This window comes from Chiloscyllium punctatum, chromosome 42 (genome assembly GCF_047496795.1).
Source record: "Chiloscyllium punctatum isolate Juve2018m chromosome 42, sChiPun1.3, whole genome shotgun sequence".
Lineage (NCBI taxonomy): Eukaryota > Metazoa > Chordata > Chondrichthyes > Orectolobiformes > Hemiscylliidae > Chiloscyllium > Chiloscyllium punctatum.
The window spans coordinates 14,356,231-14,380,964 of NC_092780.1; the positions used below are offsets into that span (position 1 = coordinate 14,356,231).

General features: G+C 42.4%; 1 protein-coding gene across 1 annotated transcript in view; it reads left to right on the forward strand.

The window, feature by feature from the left end:
* The window catches only part of LOC140465750 (uncharacterized), a 111,532-nt gene that overhangs the window by 6,967 nt on the left and 79,831 nt on the right, over window positions 1–24,734 (forward strand). The window contains exon 2 of the mRNA XM_072561454.1: window positions 22,367–22,914. Within this exon, the coding sequence (XP_072417555.1) occupies window positions 22,367–22,914 (548 nt within the window). The remainder of the gene's footprint in view (window positions 1–22,366; window positions 22,915–24,734) is intronic.

Below are 24,734 nucleotides of genomic sequence, written 5' to 3' on the forward strand. Positions count from 1 at the left end.
CAACCCATCTTCTTATGATAGAACTGTACCCACCCCCAAACCAATAGCATCCATTGCTACTTTGTAGGGCTTAGAGAAATTGGATGTGACCTAAAATTCATTGAACAAAATGACTTCCAACTTCTTAAAGGATGCCTGGCACTTCCCTGACCAAGCTTTCTTTTGGAAATTATGCATCAGGAAAGCAGCTATAATTAAGGGGAGGTGAGGTCTCATGGTATTAATACTGGACTCCAATCGAGCAACCCAGGTGATGTTCTGGAGACCTGGGTCCATATCCTGCCATGGCACATGGTGGAATTTGACTTCAATAAAAATCTGGAATTCGAGTCTAATGATATCCGTGAATCCACAGTCAATGTTGGGGGGAAGCTCATTTGGCTCAGTAACGTCCTTTAGAGAAGGGAACTGTTGATCTTACATGTGACTCCAGACCCACAGCAGTGTATTTGACTTTCAACTGCCCTCTGGGCAATTATGGATGGGTGATACATACTGGCCTAGCCAGTGGTACCCTTATATAATGAATGAGTAAAATTAGTCAAAATAAAAACCATTCATTTCCAAAAGTCTCATTATATCCTATTTTCCCTTCCAAACCCATGGCCGCTTCTATCTAGAAAGTCAAGGGCAGCAGCTAGATGGGGATACCTGCAAGTTCCCTACAAAGCCACTCAACATCTTGACTTGGAAATATATCACTGTTCCTTTAGTGGGTCCAAATTTGGTACTCCCCTCCCTCACAGCATAATGATCTATCACATGGATTGCAATGGTTCAAGAAAGCAACTCATCACCACTTTCTCAAGGGCAGCTAGGGACAGGCAATAAATGCTGATCCAGCCGGAAATACCCACATCCCACAAATGAATATAAAACTAAGCTTGAGGAGTTAGAAACTTTCACTAATGTTTGGACTGGTGCTGTTCTTGGCAGCACCTGCCCTTCTCCTGTCATGTACCTGAGGTGGATGACTGGCATCTTTACAAGCTCCCTTCTGGAAATGTTTATCCCCAAATCAATCTGTTCTAATTTCCCAAGGCTAGTCTTAGTTGTTTCAAATGGCCGTTCCAAATGTCACCGTTAACATACCTTTGCAAGGCAAGCTATACAATTCGGATCATTTCATTCCTCAATCTCTAAAAAATTGCTGGAGCATCTTTAGCTCAAATGGCGTCACTTGGCATTGGAAAAGACTGTCTGGTTTGCCAAAGGCCAATGTTTCTTTACCTCTGGTTCTGAAGGAACTTAGGCAAAAGTAGATACTGTAGATGCTGGAGGTTAGAGTCAAGATTAGAGTAGTGCCGGAAAAGCACAGCAGGTCAGGCAGCATCTGAGGAGCAGGAAAATCGATGTTTCAGGCAAAAACCCTTCGTCAGGAACTTGCCAGTTTCTCAGAGACATTCAAGTGTACACTGGATGACTGTTTGGATGGAAATGGTGTGCAAGGGTACCATACAGTGTGAAATCTTGATCTGACTGGATCGCAATTGGTGATCCATATTGAGTAAAGTCGTGAGTTAACTCCTCTATCACTACCTTAGCTATCTGAACATGGAAGTGCCAGTGTTGGACCGGGGTGGACAAAGTTTAAAATCACACAACACAGGTTATAGTCCAACAAGTTTATCTGGAAGTACAAGCTTTCGGTGCGCTGCTCCTTAGCCAGGTAGCTAGTGGGGCAGGATCATAGGACACAGAATTTATAGTAAAAGATCAAAATGTCATACAAGTGATGCGCTGCATTGAACAAACCTAGATTGCTGTTAATTCTTAATCTCTTAGAATGGGTTGCTGGTTTCGATTCATTAACATGTAAATCCCAGATGTAAGTCACATTCTCGAGATAGCTTAAGGTCTTATATTAAATAAAGGTGACATCTCAGCTCAGACAATGCATTAAAGGTGTGAGGTTAGAGTCTGTCTGTATCCCAATCTTGAGTCAGCCTGGTTCTATTTCCAATGTAGGAATTTATAAAATGTCACATGGACTGACTGCCTACAGATTGTGTGCTTTTTGAACAAAATAGAATATGTCTGCAAAGATAAATTCAGCCCGTGTGTGTGTGTGTGTGCGTGTGTGTGTGAGAAAGAGAGAGAGAGTGCATGCGTGTGTGTGAGGGAGAGAAGGAGAAAGAGAGAGAGAGTGTGTGTGTGTTTGTGTGTTAGGGGAACCAATTAGTCACATCTCTGACAGTAGGATATTTTGGTTTCCTGCTTTGGATTACTAATCTAAATGCTTACCTTGAAGATCCATCTAATTATGGACATCATCACAATGAATGAGATTATTAGCTGGTGGGATCAAAATCTTTCAAGATTACTTTCCTGCCTTGTGTTTTAGATCAACATGAAGACCAATGCCACAGGAAACATCGTCATTCCCAAATTTCCCTCCAGGTCACACTTAATTGGATTGTTCCTCCACAGTTTCAATTTCCTGAAACATTCTGCTTAAAACCACAATGGAAACACTACCATTATAAGAAATGCAGTGGTTCAAGAAAAAAGCCTACAGCGTCCCTTCAGGACACCTTGAGACAAGCAATTAATGTGGTCTTTCAGAATCACCCCCATCCTGAGAGTAAATAAATGTCCACATCTGTGAGGGATCTCATCAGGAGATCAGAGTTAGAATAGAATCCATACAATGCAGAAAGAGGCTATTCAGCCCATTGAGTTCTGCATTGACCCTCTGAAGTGCATCCCACGCAAACTCAGCCCCCTACCCTATCTCCATAACCCTTCATTTACAATGGCTAATCCACCAAGGCTGCACATTATGGACGATTTAGCATGACCAATCCACCTAAGCTGCACACCTTTGGACTGTGGGAGGAAACCAGAGCCCGGAAGAAACCCACACAGACACTGGGAGAATGCGCAAACCCAACACAGACAGACACCTGAGAATTGAACTCAAGTCCGTGGTGCTGTGAGGCAGCAGTGCTAACCAGCAAGCTACCTTGTTGGCAGTTGGAATTAGTTGCTACAGGGAATAAGATGGTGTGGTGGTTCACTGTGAGATGCTCTGGTGGTTAAGTGAGAATTCATCCAATCAAAAGTTTGACCTTGGAATCAATTTGATGGAAGAGGATTAGGGCTGGGGTAGGTGGGTAGGGAGTTGGAGTACCCCTCTACAATTAGGTGTATAATAAAGATTTGTTGAGATAGATCAAAGAATTGTCAAACTCAAGATTGTATTTTTTTTTCTCATATTAAAACTCACAGGGCAATTTCAGATAAATTATTGTTTGAATTCAAGCTGTTGATGCTTTACTAAAATTAGTCAATCATTTCTTATTTGCATACTTAATTCTTTGTCAATTTAGATTTCCCTTTTCCTTCTATATTTTGTATTAGTTGGCCTCCACTACCAGCTTTGAGGAACATCAGCTGTCTGAAAAAACTGACACATTTGGATTTGTTGTCCTTAGAGTAGAAAGGGTCAAGAAGATACGCAAAAAGTGTGTCATATCATTTATTGAGGAGTTCAATAGTTTGACTAATCTGTGTTTGATCATGTTAGGCTTGTAGCTAGTCTTTGTATACTCTACCTAATTGCTTAAGCTTGTTAATGCAGCTAGACAGTGAAGTAAACTGACAAAGTTCCACTCAAGAAAGGAAGTTCTGGCCTGTGACCATGCATATAGAAAATCCTGTAAGTTTTATGAAATTTTAAAGTATTATAATAAAAATAAGGTTAGTTCAGAATGAATATCATCTCGGCATTGTTCTGAGATAAATGCAAAATATAAGATATGCAGCATACTGGGGAATGCATAACAGTGTCCTTTCCCATAAATGAAGAGGAATTATTTCCACAGGCTGATCCATTGGTAGCCAGAGGACACAGATTGAAGCTGATTGATAAAGACTCAAAGTCAACATGTGAAAACATTTCCTCACTGAATAAATTGTTGTAATCTGAAATTCACTGCCTGAAGGGGAGTAGATCAATATTAATTTTCAAAATAGAACTGTAAAGTATTTGAAGGCAAAAACATTTACGGGGCAATGGGGAAAGAGCAGGGGTATGGGACAAATTGGATAGTTCTGCCAAAGGTCAGACACATGGGCTGAATGGCCTCATTCTATAATAGTTGACTCTTTGATTAAAGCAACGTAGATCAACACTGTGTTAAACAAGTATATAGTTAAAAATCACACAACACCAGGTTATAGTCCAACAGGTTTAATTGGAAGCACACTTGCTTTCGGAGCGTCACTCCTTCATCAGGTGATAGTGACTATCACCTGATGAAGGAGCGGCGCTCCAAAAGCTAGTGTGCTTCCAATTAAACCTGTTGGACTATAACCTGGTGTTGTGTGATTTTTAACTTTGTACACCCCAGTCCTACACCAGCATCTCTAAATCATTAAACAAGTATGTTTAATACCCAGGCATGTTTGTGTAACAGAAAGTTTTACTTGTTTTATTAAATAATGCTTCATTTTACAATTCAAAATTATATCACAATGTGGTAATTCTCCGGTTATTCCTGGAATAGAGTCTTCCCCCGGCCAACCCCTTCAAGAAGCTGGAAGAGCTGCTGCCTGTTGTGTAAGCGAATGGCTGTGAAAGAGTTAATGTTGAAGTTGGAGCAGCTCCACCCAATCTGATGATATCTCACACAGTAGAAACGTGACATGAGCTATTGCATGGAGCAGGCGTATTCTGTACACCTCCCGAGGATCCTGATGCCTGAGAAGGGAAGCAAGCAGTACTTGTTGCAAGAAGTAAATCATCTTGTTCATGAAGACAAACACCTTTGTTTAGATGCTCCCAATCAGCATGTGTTGGTTTCTGCTTTTGGAAACTGCTGTTGCACAAGGAGGTCTATGGAGCAGTAAAGATATTTAGAGGGAACGTTATTCATCAGTGATTCTGTTTAGATTGACCAGTGGTCTATCATCTATCGCTGACAGCTCCTAGACACAGTATAGTCAAGAGGATTGATTGTAGTGTGTTCATGAATTAGCAAAGGGGGCACATACCACAAGGTCTAGATTAGAGTGGTGCTGGAAAAGCACAGCAGGTCAGGCAGATCCAAGGAGCAGGAGAATTGATGTTTCGGGCACAAGCCCTTCATCAGGAAGGGTTATTCCAGTTCAGTTTCTGGTCAATGATAATCCCCAGGATGTTGATAGCGGGGGATTCAGCAATATTAATGGCATCAAATATCAGGGGGTAATGGTTAGTTTCTGTCTTGTTCAAGATGATCATTGCTATCTCTGAACTTGCATGGTGCAAATATTAGGCAAAAGTGAAGGCTGCGGATGCCGGAGATCATAGTCTAGATTAGAGTGGGTGCTGGAAAAGCACAGCAGGTCAGGCAGCATTCCTGATGAAAGGCTTTTGCCCAAAACGTTGATTTTTCTGCTCCTCAGATGCTGCCTGACCTGCTGTGCTTTTTCAGCACCACTCTAATCTAGACTCTGATTTCCAGCATCTGCAGTCCTCACTTTTGTCTAGTTGACATACCACAAGGTGTCAGCAATCAGGGCAGTCACCACTCTTCCATCAGATCATTCCGCATCTACAGGACTGTGAACTGGACTCAAACAACTCCACCCCTCACTGGGAGCTTGCACCTCGAAATTCTCAATTGTTACCGTTTGTTGCTTTCATTTTGATCCATATTTGCATTCCATCTTTATGGCTAGACCATTCTGTCTTCAAAATCAAATTTGTATCGAAATCTGCTGGATGCGTCTGTGACTTGAAGTTCTATACAATATGCAACTAGAATGATATGAGTTAAATTCAAATGGTAATAGTAAAATTAAAATTAAACTAAAATGCATTAATTGCACAATAGGTCACTTAGCACCTAAATGAGAAAGATGGGTTGGAAGAAGCATTTGCATTTATATAGCATCTTTCCTGGCTGTTAAACACCTGAAAGCACTTTAGTGTAGTCACTGTTGTAATGTAAGAAATGTGAAGGTCAATTTACACACAGTGCACGCCCACAAACAGCAATGCAGTGATGATCAGATAATCTGTCATTTAGTGTTGATTGCGGAATAGATGTTAGTCAGGACTCTGGAGATAACACAGCTTTCCTTCTTCAAGATATTGTCACAGGATCTTTTACAACCACCTGAGCAGGCAAGTGAAGCCTTGCTTTAACATGCTGTTCAAAGGTCAGTACCATTGACAAAGTAGCACTCTCATTGAGTGAGAGCCTTGATTTTTGCACTCAGATTCAGGAGTGGGACTTGAACCTGGAACTACATGTCTCTGAAGTAAGAAGGCTACCAACTGAGCCACAGTTGACTTAATTTAGTGGTGCCAGTGGAATGCTTTCATCAGACCTGGCCTAGTCAGACTGGTGAAACCTTTCCCAGAGAACCTGGGGTCATTACATGTGGCTCAATATTAAACCATGAAGGGAATTCAATCTTATAACATCTTTGATGATGTGGTCGCGGGGCACAATGGATAGTGGCCATTCTTCTGAGCCAGAATTCCCAGGTTCATTCAATTTTGAGGTTCATCCCAGCACCAAGCTAAGGAAGGTGTGTTCATAGCGTGGACAAACAGCCTGAACTGCTGTGCTCTTCCAGCACCACTAATCCAGTAAACAGGCTCAGTCTGCCTAGCCTTCCAATACACACCAGTGGCTGCCAGTCAGGGTGGATGAGATTCCTCTAGGAGAACGTGAGGACTGCAGATGCTGGAGATCAGAGTCAAAAAGTGTGGCGCTGGAAAAGCACAGCCAGTCAGGCAGCATCTGAGGGCGAGTTGACGTTTCAAGCATAAGCTCTTCATCATCCTGATGGAGAGAGCGGCATAGTGACTCAGTGGTTAACACTGCTGCCTCACAGCGCCAGGGACCCAGGTTTGATTCCAGCCTTTGGCGATTGTCTGTGTGGAGTTTGCACATTCTCCCTGTGTCTGCGTGGGTTCCCTCTAGGTACTTCGGTTTCCTCCCACAGTCCAAAGATGTGCAGGTTAGGTGAATTGGCCAAATTAAATTGCCCATAGTGTTTAGGGATATGAAGGTTAGATGCATTAATCGGGGGTAAATGTAGAATAATGGGGATTGGGTTTGGGTGGGATACTCTTTGGAGGGTTGGTGTGGGCTTGTTGGGCTGAAGGGCCTACTTCCACACTGTAGGGATTCTAAGGAACTGGATGATGGAAAGCCATCTCTGTTCACATATATCCCCAGCCTACAACAGGGCATGTAAAGTGCAATACATACTCTCTTAGCGAACTGTAACTGGTATTAGACATTTAATGTGACTGGGGAATAGGATTGCTCGCAGAGTAGTGACTGGAATCCATAGAGTGATGCTTTTGACCATACTATGTAACTTCTGAAATAAACCTTGAAGAACCAGTTTGGAAAGAATTCAATTTCTACTTGGATTTTGTTTCGTACTTTAGAAAATGAATAGGAAGGCAGGGAAGTAGGAAGAATAACTGAACTTCCTTTTAGAAAATGATAAGAATCGACTTACAGTGAGCAGTGTGAATGTAACCTGCAATTTATTATTGCAAATGTCAACATTCACCTTCCAATGTGTGATAATTTATTAAGTGGATTATATACATAACGATGAGTTAAGTAAACTAATTGGAGATGATGATGTCTGACTGTATGCTATCATCAGCCTTCTGAAACAGAGCAAATGTCTGTGATGCTGTTGGGAGTGAGCCAGGCAGTCATCCTTGACACGTTATCAGGACTTGGGGACGATAACAAGATGTTCAAGAGGCGAATTTGAGTTTGTTGCCGACTTCAGAGCAGATTCCCAGCTAGTATAAGGAGCATGTTGTGAAGAATAAGTTGACACCGAGTCATCTGAGCAATCCCAAACAAGTGTCTTTCAAAAGCGGTTGCATTCCAGTTTCAAGCCCACTCCAGAGGGAGCCTCACCCCTGCTATGCCTCCTTCCTTCTTCAGTCTCCTGGGTTTCTTGCTGCTGTCTGCTCTCTGCCAGCCAGCAAGGTCATGGTGGTGGTATGGGGATGAGACCTCAGCAACCACTCAGTCAATGCAGCAGCCTGAAGTGACAACACTCTCCCGGCCCGTAAGACGAGATGATGTGCAGTTGATTCAAACTTCCGAAAAGACATCTGATGAAAACAATGCTCAAGGTACAGAACTAACATTATTTCTTTTGTCAAGACTGGAAAATTAATCTTACAGAAGTTAAAAAAAAAAGGGTGAAACATGATTCCGAATGGTTGGGGTGCTTCACTTGAGATCAATGCTCCAGGGCTGAGGAAAGCAAAATCAGACAGTATTTTATTGCTGGAAAAAACATTCAGCGCATGTCCATTGAGAAGAAAGCTAGACTTGGCTGTGATGCTTCTCTAGCTGAATAGTTTCACTTGATATTCACTCAGACTCAAACATGCAAAGGTCATTTTGGACAAGAAATGGAGGAATGATGTTGGTAACTGCCTTCACAAGAAGGCAGAAGATTAACACGGAGATAGAAATGTAGGTTTTAAACTAGCCTTGTTTTCCTTAAGTATGACAAATACTCTAATATCAGCATATACATGAAATATCTTGTTGTTTTTTTCTAATAGTAGGGTTAATTCTATAATCCTAACATTGCAATCAAGGCGGAGTGCCTGAAACGTCAATTCTCCTGTTCCTTGGATGCTGCCTGACCTGCTGCGCTTTTCCAGCAACACATTTTCAGCATTGTAATCAGGGTAGCAGCACAGTGACACTGTCACTTTTGAAAGTCTAGCTGAGCAAATAAGGGTCTTTGGTTAGAAAGCTTGCTCGCAGTCTCCTTATCCATCTCAAAGATAAAACTTTGGAGCTTTGAGACGGCAAGAGGTAAAGCATTTATATAGCACCTTTCACAACCGTTAAACACTCTAAAGCACTTTAGTGCAGTCACTGTTGTAATGTAAGAAACGTGGTGGTCAATTTACACACGATAAACTCTCACAAACAGCAATGCGGTGATGATCAGATAATCTGTGTCATTTAACATTACCTGAGGGATATATATTGGTTAGGACCCTGGAGATAACACAGCTTTCCTTCCTCAAAAACATTGTTACAGGATCTTGCACATTCACCTGAGCAGGCATATGAAGTCTTGGAATTCAATTTTGCTCATAGTTTGAACATTTTTAGAAACCACCCATTGGCATTATTTGATGATTCCCAGTAATTGTTTTTGCTTTTTGTTTGGTAGTTGTTTACTCACCTGAACAGTGTGGGTAGAGACGGAGGGTGCGTGATGAAGGTTGAGGAGGGAGGTGTTGGGAGCGGCTGGACGATTTCCCAGGTTTTTCCTTGCACCAAGTGCATGGCGGTCATTTGTCACCTGGGTCAATGACAGACGAGAATCCTCTGACACTACCAATTCATTGTCAGCTTGTGGAAGATCAGGGTCAGTTTTGTGATGCTGCTTACCACTTTAGATTTGGGTGTGAATGCAGCTGAGACTGAACGCCGAACGTGATGGAAGAAACTAATCATGTGGTGTTCCAATCCAAATCCTGGTGGCTAACAGCATTTCAACACTTCTGGTTGGGTTGGATTTCTGTGAGACATTAGATTCTGTTTGATTTTACTAATTTCTTAATGAGTGTGGTTCAAGGAGCGAGTGTCTAGGAGGGGGAGCGAAGGAGAATATCCTTTCTTCTCTACACGGAAACTGTAATTAAGCATGACACAAGTGTTGTCCCTCCTCTTCAGATTATTTCTGATCTCCATGTCTTAGCCGCAAACTACAGAGGTCATCAGCACTAAACCGCAGATGTTGACAGGGACTTCTTTATGAAAACAGTCACAGAGGCAATGAAATTTCTACTTGTTGATGTGCTTCCTAATAATACAATATTGTACCTGAAATGAATCAGTGCATGAGAAAAGGTTTCCCCTCTAACAATGTCCACCACCCTCCTCCACTCTGCACTGTACAGCGTGCTTGTAAAGGTTTTCCAACGTATTTATTCACAGGATGTGAGCATCGTTGGCCAGACCTATGTTTATTGCCTATTCCCAATAACCCTTGAGCTGAGAGCCTTGCCAAGCCACTTCAAGACATAAATGCGTTGGAGTGGTTCAGAGGAGGTTCATAGATTGATACATGAAATGAGCAGGTTGTCTTATGAGGAAAGGGTGGACAGGCTAGACATTTTTTTGCATTGGAGTTGAGAAGGTAAGGGCTCACCTGACTGAAGTATGTAAGACCTTGAATGGTCTTGACAAGGATATCTCCCACGTATATGTCAAATTTTGTGCTCAACTATGGTTTCAACCCTTGAATTTCCAGCCTTTGGTTTTCAAGTCTCGGATACTTGTTTAACTCTTGTCCTCATTCTGTGAGGAGCATTGCCAAAGATGTGGGAATTTTATGTCTAGTATTTAAATAAAGTTTTCTGTAAAATCAGAAATGCGTGTCCTACAGAGAGAGTTACAGATCATACACAACACCATTATAACCATACTTGTATAAACACAATTAATCATGTGAGTCATGATTAATTATGTCAAGAAGAAAGGATATTCTCCTTCGCTCCCCCTCCTAGACACTCGCTCCTTGAACCACACTCATTAAGAAATTAGTAAAATCTAACAGAATCTAATGTCTCACAGAAATCCAACCCAACCAGGAGTGTTGAAATGCTGTTATCCACCAAGATTTGGATTGGAACACCATATGATTAGTTTCTTCCATCACGTCCAGCGGCCAGTCTCAGCTGCATTCACACCCAAATCTAAAATGGTAAGCAGCATCACAAAACTGACCCTGAGCTTCCACAAGCTGACAATGAATTGGCAGTGTCAGAGGATTCTCTGCTGCCATTGACCCAGGTGACAATTGACCACCCTGCACTTGGTGCAAGGAAAAACCTGGATAATCTTCCAGCAGCTCCCAACACATCCCTCCTCAACCCTAATCATGCACCCTCCCTCCCCACACACACCTTTCAGGTGAGTAAACAACTACCACAAAAAAAAAGCAGAAATAATTATATGTACAAGTTTTCCTGAGATCGAGGGAGGTGATGTTTAAGTTTGCAGCACGGTGTATCTGGATATTGTACAGCTTGGCAGGAGGTGAATTATTTTAGCAGCTGAAGCTGTAGAAAGAATAGTTGATGCCTCAACTGAGAAAAGCTTACCATCTGACTTTATGTCGAATCTAACATTGTGCTCCAAGAGAAGGGCAATGCAACCAGTTTGCACATAAAACTAGGTTTACCAAGTTCTGGAAATATTGCTCATTGTAAATGGACAGAGTATAGGTGGACCTGCACCACATGGTTTACAGTGGTTCAAAGTAACAGCTCACCAACACCTTCTCCATCTCAATTAGGGATGAGCAGTAAATTCTAGCCCCATAGCCCAGAAATGAATAAAAAAGCTCTTAATGAAATCAATAGACTGGCTCTCTTACAATATTTAGTGAGCTAAATTCCAACTGTATGCAATAAATTTACATCAATTTACATGTACATTTATGAATCGCAAAAAGTTAATACTGATTTACTGTAACATAACTGAATTTCCTTTGTAAACCCTGTTTATGTATTTCATTATTAACTCCCTCGATTAATTCTTTGCAATGTTGAAGAACTGCTAACTATGATTGTTCGTTGTTATGGCATCTGATGTTTTTGATAATTGATGAACATGCCAACATCCAAATGAAAATATAAAGCATTTGGCCCCTCAAGCCCTGCTCCACCATTTGAGAAGATCTGATTATGACCTCAGTTCTATCATTCTGATTATCTCAGATACCACTGGCTCCCTTGACAATCAAGAATCGATCTAACTTAGTCTTAAAAATAACCAATGGCCATGCTTGTCTGGGGAAGAGAATGCACCTAACACCAGCTCCTGGCAAACACCACCAAAAACCTTTCTTCTGTCCAAAGGCACAACTGTTCCCCATGAACTGTCAGCCAGTTTTATATCCATGTTACTATTATCCCTTTTACTCCATAGATTTTAACTTTTCTCACTAGTCTGTGTGTGGCACTTTATCAAGTAAGGACTATCTCATCCACTCAGTGACTTGTGTGAATCTTGTCAGAAGGTTAGGAAAGGAAATGTGAAGCATAGAGAGTCTATTGAGCCAGATTTTGGACATCACCATCTCCGAGGAAAGGGCTGGATGATTCTTTTCTACACTTACTTGATCCTGTCAAACCCTCTAGACCTCACCAGTATAGACTGATAAAAATTAAACCTCAAAGAAACAATGACAGGGGCAAATAACCACAAAATAAAGCCCCTGAAAAATAAGTGAAGCTGTTAAATTATACAGTAACCTTTTGAGATGATGAACTGTCCCAAAAGTCTGAAGAAAGGCCAAACAGATTTCCATCTCCAATTTCCATCCTTTCTTTTCTCTTCTGAAGTCTTTGACTCCCTTGTTGTTGTCATCCTGGTTTTTGATGAAGTGTTGATTTGAAGATTTGTCTGAAGCCTCTTGATGAATATGACTTTTGGTCCCAGTATTGTTAAAGATGCTGAAGAATGAAAAGGGCCTGTGTTGCTAATGTGACTTCAGGGATCAATATTGACAAGGACCCCATATGTTTTCCCTGGAAAAGTGATGCTAGACTCTCCATCAATCTGAACAGGCAAACGGAAATTCATTATAACACGTGCAAAAGGCTGCCTTGATGATTTCAAAAAGAAATTGGTTGGTCATTTGAGGGAAATAAGTTTGCAGAATTAAGGAGTTAAAATGGGGAAAATGGGACTGAAGGGATTGCTTGATAAAGGGCTGGTATCGACATGATGAACTGAGTAGTCTCCTTGTGTGCCAACCTTAATCAGTGACAGTAAACTGCACTAAAATATCTTTTACAAAACATTTATGTACAAAGAAAAAGAATAACACCATCAATACAGAAAAAATGGCAGTACAAGAAAAGCTGTAATACAGTTCGATTGTTAATAAACGGCCTACTATTCTACCAGAACAAACATATCTAATTAACTTAAACTAAACTACAAACATATTAAATAAATACTAACTTAAACTAAATTCAAATAATTTAAATTAAATAATATCTCACTACTTTATTCTATCTCAGTCATTACACTTCCACTGAGGCTCCCATCCCTGGGAGAACCACCTATGGTACCTGAATTCTTTTTCTCCCAGTCTTATCCTCCCGGGGCCCCAAAGGCTCCCATACTGATTCCCATGGCTATACCACGGCCCTAATTAATATTGCTGGTAAATCTGCAACAATATAATTTAAAAAGGACCACCACGTCGTGTAAAACTGTTCCATTTTGTGATGCACCGTCTTTGTGAGGTAGTCTTGGGGGAGATGCCCCATCACCAGCCTACACCACCCCATAAGAATTTGTCATTTTTGTGATGTCCAATTCACCAGAATGTTCTTCCTCGCACAATGGGTAAGAATGTTACACAATCTCTTCCCGTGTTTCCCCAGAGAGGGCAAATTTGGCAACCCCAAAAGAAGAAATACCGGATCCACATTAATTTCTATCCCCAGGATAACCTTTAACTCCCATACTATAGCACTCCAGTACCTCTGGATCTTACAACAGGACCAGTAGCAGTGTGTAAGAGTGCCTGTACTAATGTTACACTTGGGACACCCTGGTGACACTCCTTAGCTAGCCTCTCTGGCACCATATGAGCCCTGTGTAAGATCTTCAATTGCATGGCCTGCGCTCTGTTACATACTGCGATTTTCCTTACATTCCCCCAGATGTCTTCCCATACCTCCTATGAAATATCCTAACTCTCGATTCCATGTCCTATAGGGTCCTTCCATGTCCCCCAGGGCGTGACCTTTCTGTAAATGATATAAAGTACTGAGTGAAAAAGTACCCGTACACTGGAGTGTTCTTCTCTCCATGTCTGATTTGAAACATTGGACCAGGAGTGTGGTCTTCCTCTGTATATAGTCCCTTATCTGGAAGTATCAGAAAAGGTCCCTATTAGACAATCCATATTTCTGATTTAACTGACTAAATGACATCAGGACCTCCCCTTCGAATAAGTCTCCCAGAGATTCCCTTATTCTCCCATGCCTCAAACCTAGAGTCAATTGCCCCAGGTTAAAATCCTTGGGCTCCCCCCCAACAGGGTAAATGGCGAATTCTTAGACCAATGCCCTCGTCTAGCCTCATTATCCTCCAAGATCTCACCATATTTAAAATAATTGGACTTTTACACTTCTGGGTCACGGATTTCATCTTGTCCATGAGTAATAAATTAATTAAAGGATGTCTCAACTGCAGATTTTGTGTTTAAGTGAGACTTGAATCCAGAAGCTGGAAGAGATAAAATTGCTACCACTGACTGATGATGTGGAGATGCCGGTGTTGGACTGGGGTGGACAAAGTTAAAAATCACACAACACCAGGTTATAGTCCAACAGGTTTATTTGGAAGTGCTAACTTTCAAAGCACTGCTCCTTCATCAGGATCAGATGAAGAAGCAACGCTTTGAAAGCTAGTCTTCCAAATAAACCTATTGGACTATAACCTGGTGTTGTGTGATTTTTAACTTTGACCACTGAGTGAAGTTGACAGCAAAAAGGATGGAATATGCAAACCACACAAAATATGAAAGAATCCCCAAGAAAGAGCAAGGTGGGGAATGAGTATTATTTGACCTCCTTGAGTTATATCGAAGTGTAAAATCATAAGATGTAGGAGGAGGAGTAGGCCATTTGGCCTAGCAAGGCCGTTTGACCATTCAATAGTTTATCCAATAATCCTCAACACCATTTTCCTGCCTTTTCCCCTTAGATCCCCTAAAGATTAAAACCCTGTCTATCTCAGCCTTGAACTATGCAAAGTGAAAACGAAACAACATTAAGTATTAGCATCTTCAAACCTGACAAGGCTTTGGCAAGCCAGGTGGTCAATATGTATTTATCTATTTTATGCATTCTTGAGATGTAAGAGTTACTGGCTAGACTGATGTTTATTGCTGATCCCTAATCGGTGATAGTGAGTTGTCTTCTTGAACTGTTAAAGTCCACCTGATGTAGGACCATCCACAGTGCTGCGAAGAAGGAAGTTCCAGGATTTTGATTGAATGACAGTGAGGAAACAGCGACATATCTTCCAAGTCAGGATGGTGAGTGACTTAGAGGGGAATTTGTCAGCTGGTGGTATTCCCATGTATCTGCTGCCTTTATCCTTCCATATGTTTGGAAGGTACATGAGAAAGAGCCTTGGTGAGATGCTGCAGTACATCTTGTAGTTGGTACGCAATGCTGCCACCGCACGCTGGTGGAAGACAGAGTGAATCTTTAAGGTGATGGATTGGATTGTGATCAAAGAGGCTGCTTTGACCCGGATATTCTTGGTTTCCTTGAGTGTTACTAGAACTGCACCCATCCAACACTTGCCACATATTCTCTGCAACAACATATTTGTGTTCCTCAACGGACGCTGAGACTTCTCCCAGAGACTTCTAAAAGGTTGTTCATTGATGTTTGCATTGCTGGCTGGCTGAACTGTCATTGTCTATTCCCAGCTGCCCTTGAAAAGGGCAGGGTGAGCTGCCTTTTTGAACTGCTGATTTCCAATTATCATAGCTACATTCTCTGTGCTGCTCGGAACCGAGTTCCAGGATTTTGGACCCAGTGACCATGAAGGGACAGCGATACATTTCCAAATCAGGATGGTAAATGACTTGGAAGGGAATCTGCAGGGGGTGATGTTCCCATGTACATGCTGCCCTTGTCCTTCTAGATGGAAGCAATCGTGGGTTTGGAAGGTGCTGTCTAAGGAGATTAATGCTTGAGGTTAACCAAACACATCAAAGAGATTTAGAAATCACAAAAAGAACCCAGAAATTGCTGGAAAAACTCAGCAGGTTTGGCAACATCTGTGGAGAGAAAGCAAATTTAATATTTTTGGACCAGTGACCCTTCTTCAGAATTGGACCTCTCCGCAGATGCTGCCAGACCTGCTGTGTTTCTCCAGAAATTTCTGGTTTTTACTGTTTAAGGCTACATGATAGTTTTGGCAATTGATGAAATTCCTCCTCCTTTACATCTGAAAGCCACCAAAGCTGCATTTACCAATAGGCTGAGCAGTAATCAGTCTATATTTTTATTCAAAGTTTGGGAGAAGATTTGTAGCTCGGGTGCTCGTTGTTGTGGTTCTGTTCGCCGAGCTGGGAATTTGTGTTGCAGACGTTTCGTCCCCTGTCTAGGTGACATCCTCAGTGCTTGGGAGCCTCCTGTGAAGCGCTTCTGTGATCTTTCCTCTGGCATTTGTAGTGGTTTGAATCTGCCGCTTCCGGTTGTCAGTTCCAGCTGTCCGCTGCAGTGGCCAGTATATTGGGTCCAGGTCGATGTGCTTATTGATTGAATCAGTGGATGAGTGCCATGCCTCTAGGAATTCCCTGGCTGTTCTCTGTTTGGCTTGTCCTATAATAGTAGTGTTGTCCCAGCCGAACTCATGTTGCCTGTCATCTGTGTGTGTGGCTACTAAGGATGGCTGGTCGTGTCGTTTCGTGGCTAGTTGGTGTTCATGGATACGGATCATTAGCTGTCTTCCTGTTTGTCCTATGTAATGTTTTGTGCAGTCCTTGCATGGGATTTTGTACACTACGTTGGTTTTGCTCATGCTGGGTATTGGGTCCTTTGTCCTGGTGAGTTGTTGTCTGAGACTGGCTGTTGGTTTGTGTGCTGTTATGAGTCCTAGTGGTCACAGTAGTCTGGCTGTCAGTTCAGAAATGCTCCTGATGTATGGTAGTGTGGCTAGTCCTTTGGGTTGCGGCATGTCCTCGTTCCGTTGTCTTTCCCTTAGGCATCTGTTGATGAAATTGCGGGGGTATCCGTTTTTGGCGAATACATTGTAGAGGTGTTCTTCTTCCTCTTTTTGCAGTTCTGGTGTATTGCAGTGTGTTGTGGCCCTTTTGAATAGTGTCTTGATGCAACTTCTTTTGTGTGTGTTGGGGTGGTTGCTTTCGTAGTTTAGGACTTGGTCTGTGTGTGTGGCTTTCCTGTATATCTTTGTGGTGAATTCTTCGTTCGGTGTTCTCTGTACCATCACGTCTAGGAATGGGAGTTGGTTGTCCTTTTCTTTCTCTCTAATGGATCTGATTCCTGTGAGTGGCATTGATGATCCGGTGCACACAGAACCACAACATATGTTTTTATGTCAGTGATGTATAATACCATATTGAAGACGTAAAGTTTCCCAATTGCGGCCGGGATGGTACGAATGCCCAGTGGTTAGCACTGCTGTGTCACAGCACCAGAAACCTGGGTTCGATTCCAGCCTCAGGCAACTGTCTGTGTGGAGTTTGCACATTCTCCAGGTGGCTGTGTGGGTTTCCTCTGGGTGCTTCAGTTTCCTCCCACAATCCAAAGATGTGCAGGTTATGTGATTTGGCCATGCTAAATTGCCCATAGTGTTCAGGGATGTGGAGGTTAGGAGTAAATATAGGATAGTAGAGGAATTGGCCTGGGTGGTTTACTCTTCAGAGGATCAGTGTGGACTTGTTGGGCCAAAGGACCTGTTTCCGCACTGTAGGCATCTGTCTATTCTAATACAGCGTAAGGGACTGGTCATGATTATAAGGAAGCAAATTTAGTTTGCCAGTGATGATGCACCTTAGGAAAATGTAACATATTAAACAGTGACTCTGGGACCTTGCTTCATGATGAATCACTTTAACTTAAAGAACAAAATAGATTCCAACTGATTAAAGGTAAAATTTCAGCTGAAATCAGGAAACACATTTGAAGCTGAGAGATCAACACTTTGGAATAGAGGCTGGAGTGACACTCAATTAACTGGAAGTTGAATGGTCTGATAGGGAGCGGGGAGTGAAGGTGGGAGAGGAGCTCTGTAAGGTTTTCCAGATGGAGAGTCAATCTGGTCAAATGGTTTTCCATCTCAAGATTGATTTTGTTGTCTGAGACATAGAGTCTGGCTCCCTGTCTTGCTTTTGCCTTCATTTCCTTCCTAATCTATTTAGCCAGACACACTATCTGGAGCTGTTATCAGTCTTGGCCTCTTCTTGCATTTTCACCACATGGATGATTATTATGGCTCCTTCAAGAGACTCATGTCAACTATCTGTTATCAGGAAGTTTCCCCTTGAATTCACTTCTTTTGTTTTTAACTTGCAGACGCTGCTGTGCCCAGATAATCACTCAATTGATCTGTTGGGAATAATAGTGCTTGAATCAAGAGCTTTGGAAACCTTCAAATGGCAAAGCTTGCTGCAAATCTTAATGCGACATTAAATGTAGTTGGTCAGACGGGTAAAGCAGCTTTTACCGAAACGGTTACGTGCACCTTAGGTCTTTATCAATACGGCACCATGTGTAACCCAGATGTGCAACATTGCCCCTTGAAACTGGTCCTCTTCCCCCTAATTTTTCAAATGGAGAAAAGGAGTGAGGACCCCCCGACCCATTTCCTCATTCAGTTGCACACTAAAATTAGGACAAGTTGCCAGCTGATAGCACACACTTTGTAAATGGAGCTGATAGGCTTAATTATTCGAACAGGGTGAAAGTGAGGACTGCAGATGCTGGAGATCAGAGTCAAGATTAGTGTGGTGCTGGAAAAGCACAGCAGGTCAGGCAGCATCCGAGGAGCAGGAAAATTGACGTTTCAGGTAAAAGCCTGAATGATCATGAAGGGCTTTTGCCCGAAACATCGATTTTCCTGCTCCTTGGATGCTGCCTGACCTGCTGTGCTTTTCCAGCAATACTCTAATCTTGACTTTGATTATTCTAACAGACCGCCCAGGTGTTCCTGAATTCCTTCCTCCAGAGAATTGTACTCTGCCTTGTTCCCAAAATAAACTGAGCCTTGAACCTGGATTAACGTGACCACTGTAGTGGAACTAGATGCAAAGCTAAACCATTTTGTACCAATGATATTGTTGGAGTGTTAATGCACCCTTAGATAGGCAAGGACTTTTATCATGAGGAATTGGCAGATACTTAAGAAAGTTGCCCCCTGGGCTTTCTGAACCTTCCCTTCAAATTTCTTTGTATTCTAAGGTCTAATATATCAGGTTTCTTCTTATGATAAAATACATTATTCTGTGTATACAACAGCAAATGAAATACCAAAGACTGTGATTATCTCCTTACACAAGGTTGTTGGCTGGGATTAGTCATAACATCTCCAGTTCAGTCCAGTCCACCGACTGAGTGACTTTCAGAAACCTGACATTTTAAATCCAAAGTCTTTATCTTCTCCAGGGTGGTATTTAGACCCTGTTGAAAAACGTACAGTCCATACATGGTCTCGTCAACATGTGACTCCAGTCTCACACTTCTGAAGTGGCCACTACACCCAGCCATGGGGCTGGGAATAAATGTTGCTCTTGCTATTTTACGTCAGTGGCTGCAGTTCACTAGACCCCACAGTTTAGAATATCCTTCTCAACCTCTCTGCATTTCTCTCTCTCTCTCTCTCTCTCTTTATAACCTGATCTTCATCCCAAACTTTTAGTTACCCCTTTAATATCTGCTGAGGTGGTCTGATGTCAAACAGTTCTCTGAAAATGTCTCCATTAAATTACTACATTAAAGGTGCTTCATAAACCCAAGTTGTTGTCGTCAACAAAACCCATACCCGAAAGCCCATACCCGAAAGATGTTTTTGGGAAAATTGATTTGGGTGTATGTTGCTCTGGAATCTTATTTCCTTTAATGTTTCTTTTCCAAAATGCATAAATCCAACCTTCAGACTGTAACTGCAAAGTCAAACTCTCACATGAGGAGTGAAGTAGGAAAGGACTAGAGAGAAAGCGTACAGTGTGTTTGAAGGACAGATGTGGCCCAATTGTGCTCCTGGCCTGTGCAAATAGATAACGTACTGGCACTCATTCTCAAGACTTATAGTCAGGCAATGGTCACGTGAGTGGGCGAATGGAAATGAAAATGTTCACTGAAGGTGCCTTTATGTTGTAGTTCCTGATACAGGGGAGCAAGTCTATTGGGGGTGGGGGAATAGGGGGTGAAGAGTAATGAAGGGGCAGGTGTTGGGTTGAGGGAACAGCTTCATCAACTTCCATTTCCATCAGTCACCTTGGCCAGAAACTGATCCAATACTACCTGCCGGCAGCTCTCCAGAATTAGCACAAAGTCGGTGTTCGGACAGGAACCAGCTATGTTACAGCAATTTACTTCCCTAATAATGACAAATAATGAAAGAAAGGGGTTTGTCATCACCTGTCTTCGTAAGATCATAATGCCTTGAGTGAGATTATAAGCTCAGTGATGTTGGGGCTCTCATGGTACAGTGGTAGTGTCCCTCCCTCTGAGCCAGGAGACCTGCGTTTAGGTCCCACATGCCCCAGAGGTGTGTAATAACTTCCTTTATCGGGTTGATTAGAAAATATCCATCTTTAGTAACTTGACCTGGAAGAAGTCCAACAAAGACTGATACCTGGGATGAGGGAATGGTCCTACGAGGGGAGTTTGAGTATTTTAGGCCAAGCAGCCTTAGAATTGAGAAGTGACATGTAAAACTCTTCAGGCATTTGGTACAGTTCATGTTGTGAGGATGTCTGGGCTGTCCATGAAGTCTCAATTCAAGGGTCACATGGTTCAGTATGCAAGGGGTGGGTGGGGGTGGCCATTAAGGACTGAAATGAGGAGGTAAAGACTTCACTCAAAGGCTTATGAACCTTTGGATTTTTATAACTTGACAACTGGGATGCTCAGGTCCTGAGTATATTCACGGTAGGAAATTGATAAATGTTTGGATGCTAAGAAAATGAAAGGATATGGAGATAATGTGGATGGTTGAGTAAGATGTTGACTTTAAGGATTGGAAGAAGTTCGAGGGGCTAAATGGCTACAATTTCTTCTGTTCTTTTCTATAAAATCTGGGAAGAGGGAGGTTAGGAATTTTTTTCAAAAATCACAGCAGTAAATGGACTATTTTGTGTTTTGCAAATTGAATGGTGATAGACAATAATTACAGAGGTGATGAGGTAATGACTGGAGACTGGGCAGATCACTGAGTCTGTCCTCAATTTGAGCAGACTCATTGTATTAAACAATCCTCTCAAAAGGCAAGATGTCCTCCCCAGGATCAGGTGTCCCCCACTGGCCTGGGCTGCTGTCCAGTAAAAGGCAGTGGATTGCTTGGTAGTACCAACAGGAACAGTGGCTGTTGATGATAATGAACACGCCAGAGGGACAGAGTTGAGGAGACATCTCAGCCGCTGATGGGGATGGTGGGACAATGTTCATGGAGGAGCAGAGGAGGGGAGGTCAGCAGTCAAGGAAGAAGGAAAGCCCTCACTAAACATTTGTGCCCCTGTCTCCTGACCCAGAATTCCTCAGGTAGGCAGTGAGCATCCATGAACAAGGGAATGGCTCCAACAGGAGCCTGTGGATAACCTGGACAGGGCTTTGCTGTGTGGGAAACCCTCATATGCCTAACACAGGTCACATGATGGGCCTCTGCCCACTGGAGGGCTGTGTGCAAGTCATCCACCCCAGCATTGGGAAGATAGTGGTGTCGTGGTAATGGCAGTGGGTTAGTAATCCAGACTCCTTAACTAATGCTCTGGGAAAATGGATTCAAATCCCACCATGACAGTTGATGAAATTTGAATTAATTAAAAATAGGAGATTAAAAAGCTAACCTAATTGTGACCATGTCAACAGTGTTTGTTAAAAGTCCATCTTATTCACTAATGCCCGTTCGGTAGCTATCTGGTCTACATGTGACTCCAGGCCTACAGCAATGTGGTTGATTCTTGACTCCATATTGGATATTTGGAGATGGGCAATAAATGTAGGTCTAGCCAGTGACACCCATATACTATTGAAGAATTAAAAAAAAATAATTGTAGTAGAAGTAGGAAGGTTCCATGATATATTATGCAGTTTGTAACTGAATCGATGCAGAGATCATGTGTTACCCATCCACCTATCCAGTTCCACATGTGTGGGAATTTTATTTACAAAGTGAGCTCTGCAATGCTTTAAGATGTCTACTTCAGGCTTACTGTTCTGGCTTCCAGCAACTTTACAGGTAACTTTTTTTCTAAGACAGCAGTCAGGCTTAACTAACCAAGCATGATTATCAATAATAAACAGACTCGTATAATCAAACACAGGACAATCGATTGATTAACAGTGCACTCCACTGTTAGACTTGGAAGGGCATTAAGTGCTGCCTTATATGATTCTTTATACCACATTAAAACCAGAACATTGATTTGCTTGCATATCTTGCAATTTATCCTTCTGCTTTTACAGTACTGAGCTGTGCTATCAGGGAAATCTACAATTTCAATGCTCTTCTGCCTGCCCCGAGTTTCTTATCTATAAAATCTAGGAAGAGGGAGGTTAGAAAGTTTTATTAAAACACTGCTTCTTTCCCTCACACACTCACTAAATATGATATTTATCTTTCAGGTATTGAACTACAGGAGAACATCAATCTGCTCAGTCTGGTTCCTGAAGGCTCTCCAGATGTCTCCAAGATGGAAGGACTGGGTGGGAAAACTGGGCTTAACTTCCACAAGGATTTCACCCCCACACCGCACTCAATTCAAACCGTCTTTCCAGAGCCATTTTACAAAGATTTCGCTATCCTAGTCACCCTGAAGCAAACCAATCTGAATGGCGGAGTGATCTTTGCGGTGGTGGGTTCTTCTGGGAAGGTCATTAATCTCGGAGTTAAGTTATCCCCAGTGGAAGATGACATTCAGCACATTGAACTTTATTACACCCCACCATACTTGGATGCTTCCAGAAAAGCAATTTCCTTCAAGGTGCCAGCCAGGGTCAAAAGGTGGACACGGTTCGGGCTCCGTGTCGAAGGTAATACAGTGACCCTGCATCAACAATGTCAGAGACCCCAACGACTCAAATTCAAAAGGTCATGGGAACCTTTCGAGTTTGAACCAGATTCTAAAATACTCATCGCAAACGCTGAAGAAGCAGACCAAGCCAAGTACACTGTGAGTACTGCCGACAGGCATGGGTCCTTAAGATCTAGTTTAGAGGCTCTCAGAGTGTGAGCTGATGATGGCTCAGTGGCAGTGTCACTGGCCCAGTGATCCAGATGGTCAGGACAGTGCTTTGGGGTCGTGGGTTCAAATTCCACCATGGCAGCTTAATGTCAATGAATTAATCATTGGCGGCACGGTGGCACAGTGGTTAGCACTGCTGCCTCACAGCGCCTGAGACCCGGGTTCAATTCCCGCCTCAGGCGACTGACTGTGTGGAGTTTGCACGTTCTCCCCGTGTCTGCGTGGGTTTCCTCTGGGTGCTCCGGTTTCCTCCCACAGTCACAAAGATGTGCAGGCCAGGTGAATTGGCTATGCTAAATTGCCCATAGTGTTAGGTAAGGGGTAGATGTGGGGGTATGGGTGGGTTACGCTTCGGCGGGGCGGTGTGGACTTGTTGGGCCGAAGGGCCTGTTTCCACACTGTAAGTAATCTAATCTAATCTAGAAATTGTGATTTAGTCTGGGTCTTGGTGACTATCATCAATTATTGTTGATACCCTCTCGGGAAGGAAATCTGCTTCCTTGGTCTGGCCCACAACAACATGATTAACCCTAAAATGACCTAGAAAGTGCTTCTTGTGGGTGATGATGAACTAGTGGTAGTGTCACTGGACTGCTAATCCAGTGAGCCAGATAATGTTCCGGGTTCAATCCCACTATGGCATATGGTTGAAATTGAATTCAATGCAAAATCTGGGATTAAGACCCTAATAAAACCATTATTGGAGAAATCCATCTGGTTCATTAATGTGCTTTAAGGAAGAAAACTGCTCTCCTTATCTGGTTTGGTCTATGTGTGACTCTGGTCCCACAACAATAATTGTTGGCCCAGCTAGATGACACTCAGTATCCTAATCTGCTTGGTATCTGGCATATTTTGGGGAAAGGGGGGAGGCATGTTGCTTGAATTTTAGTAAAGCTTTTGACACGGTTCCATTTGGTAGCCTAATTAGTAAAGTTAGATCACATGGGATTCAGAGTGAGCTTGCTAATTGGATACAAAATTGGCTTAACAGCAGCATTTGGAGGAGTCGGTGTTGGACTGGGGTGTACAAAGTTAAAAATCACACAACACCAAGTTATAGTCCAAAAGGTTTAATTGGAAGCACTAGCTTTCGGAGCGCTGCTCCTTCATCAACCACCTAATGAAGGAGCAGTGCTCCGAAAGCTAGAGCTTCCAATTAAACCTGTTGGACTATAACCTGGTGTTGCGATTTTTAACTTAACAGCAGGAGGCAGAGAGTGGTGGTGGAGGGTTGTGTTTCACACTGAAGACCTTTTACCAGCTGTGTTCCACAGGGATTGGTGCTGAATCCACTTTCATTTATCATTTATAGAAATGATTTAAATGAGAATGGAGAAGGTGTGATTAGTAAGTTTGCAGATAACACCAAAATTGGTGGGACAGTGAAGAAGGTTATCTAAGATTACAAAGAAATCTTGATCAATTGGGTCAATGGGCTGAAGAGTGGCAGTTGGGGTTTAATTTGGATAAATGCAAGTTATTGAATTTTGGTAAAACAAACATGGGCAGGACTTACACAATTAAAAGTAGACCCTTGGATAGTGTTGTAGAACAGAGTGACCTAGGGGTTCATGTACATAATTCTTTGACCTTTGCGTCACATGTAGACGGGGTGGTTAAGAAGGCATTTAACACGCTTACATTCATTGCTCAGACCTTTGAGTATAAGAGTTGGGACGTCATGTGAGGTTGTATAGGATATTGGAGAGACATCTTCTGGAGTACTGTATATAGTTCTGGTTACC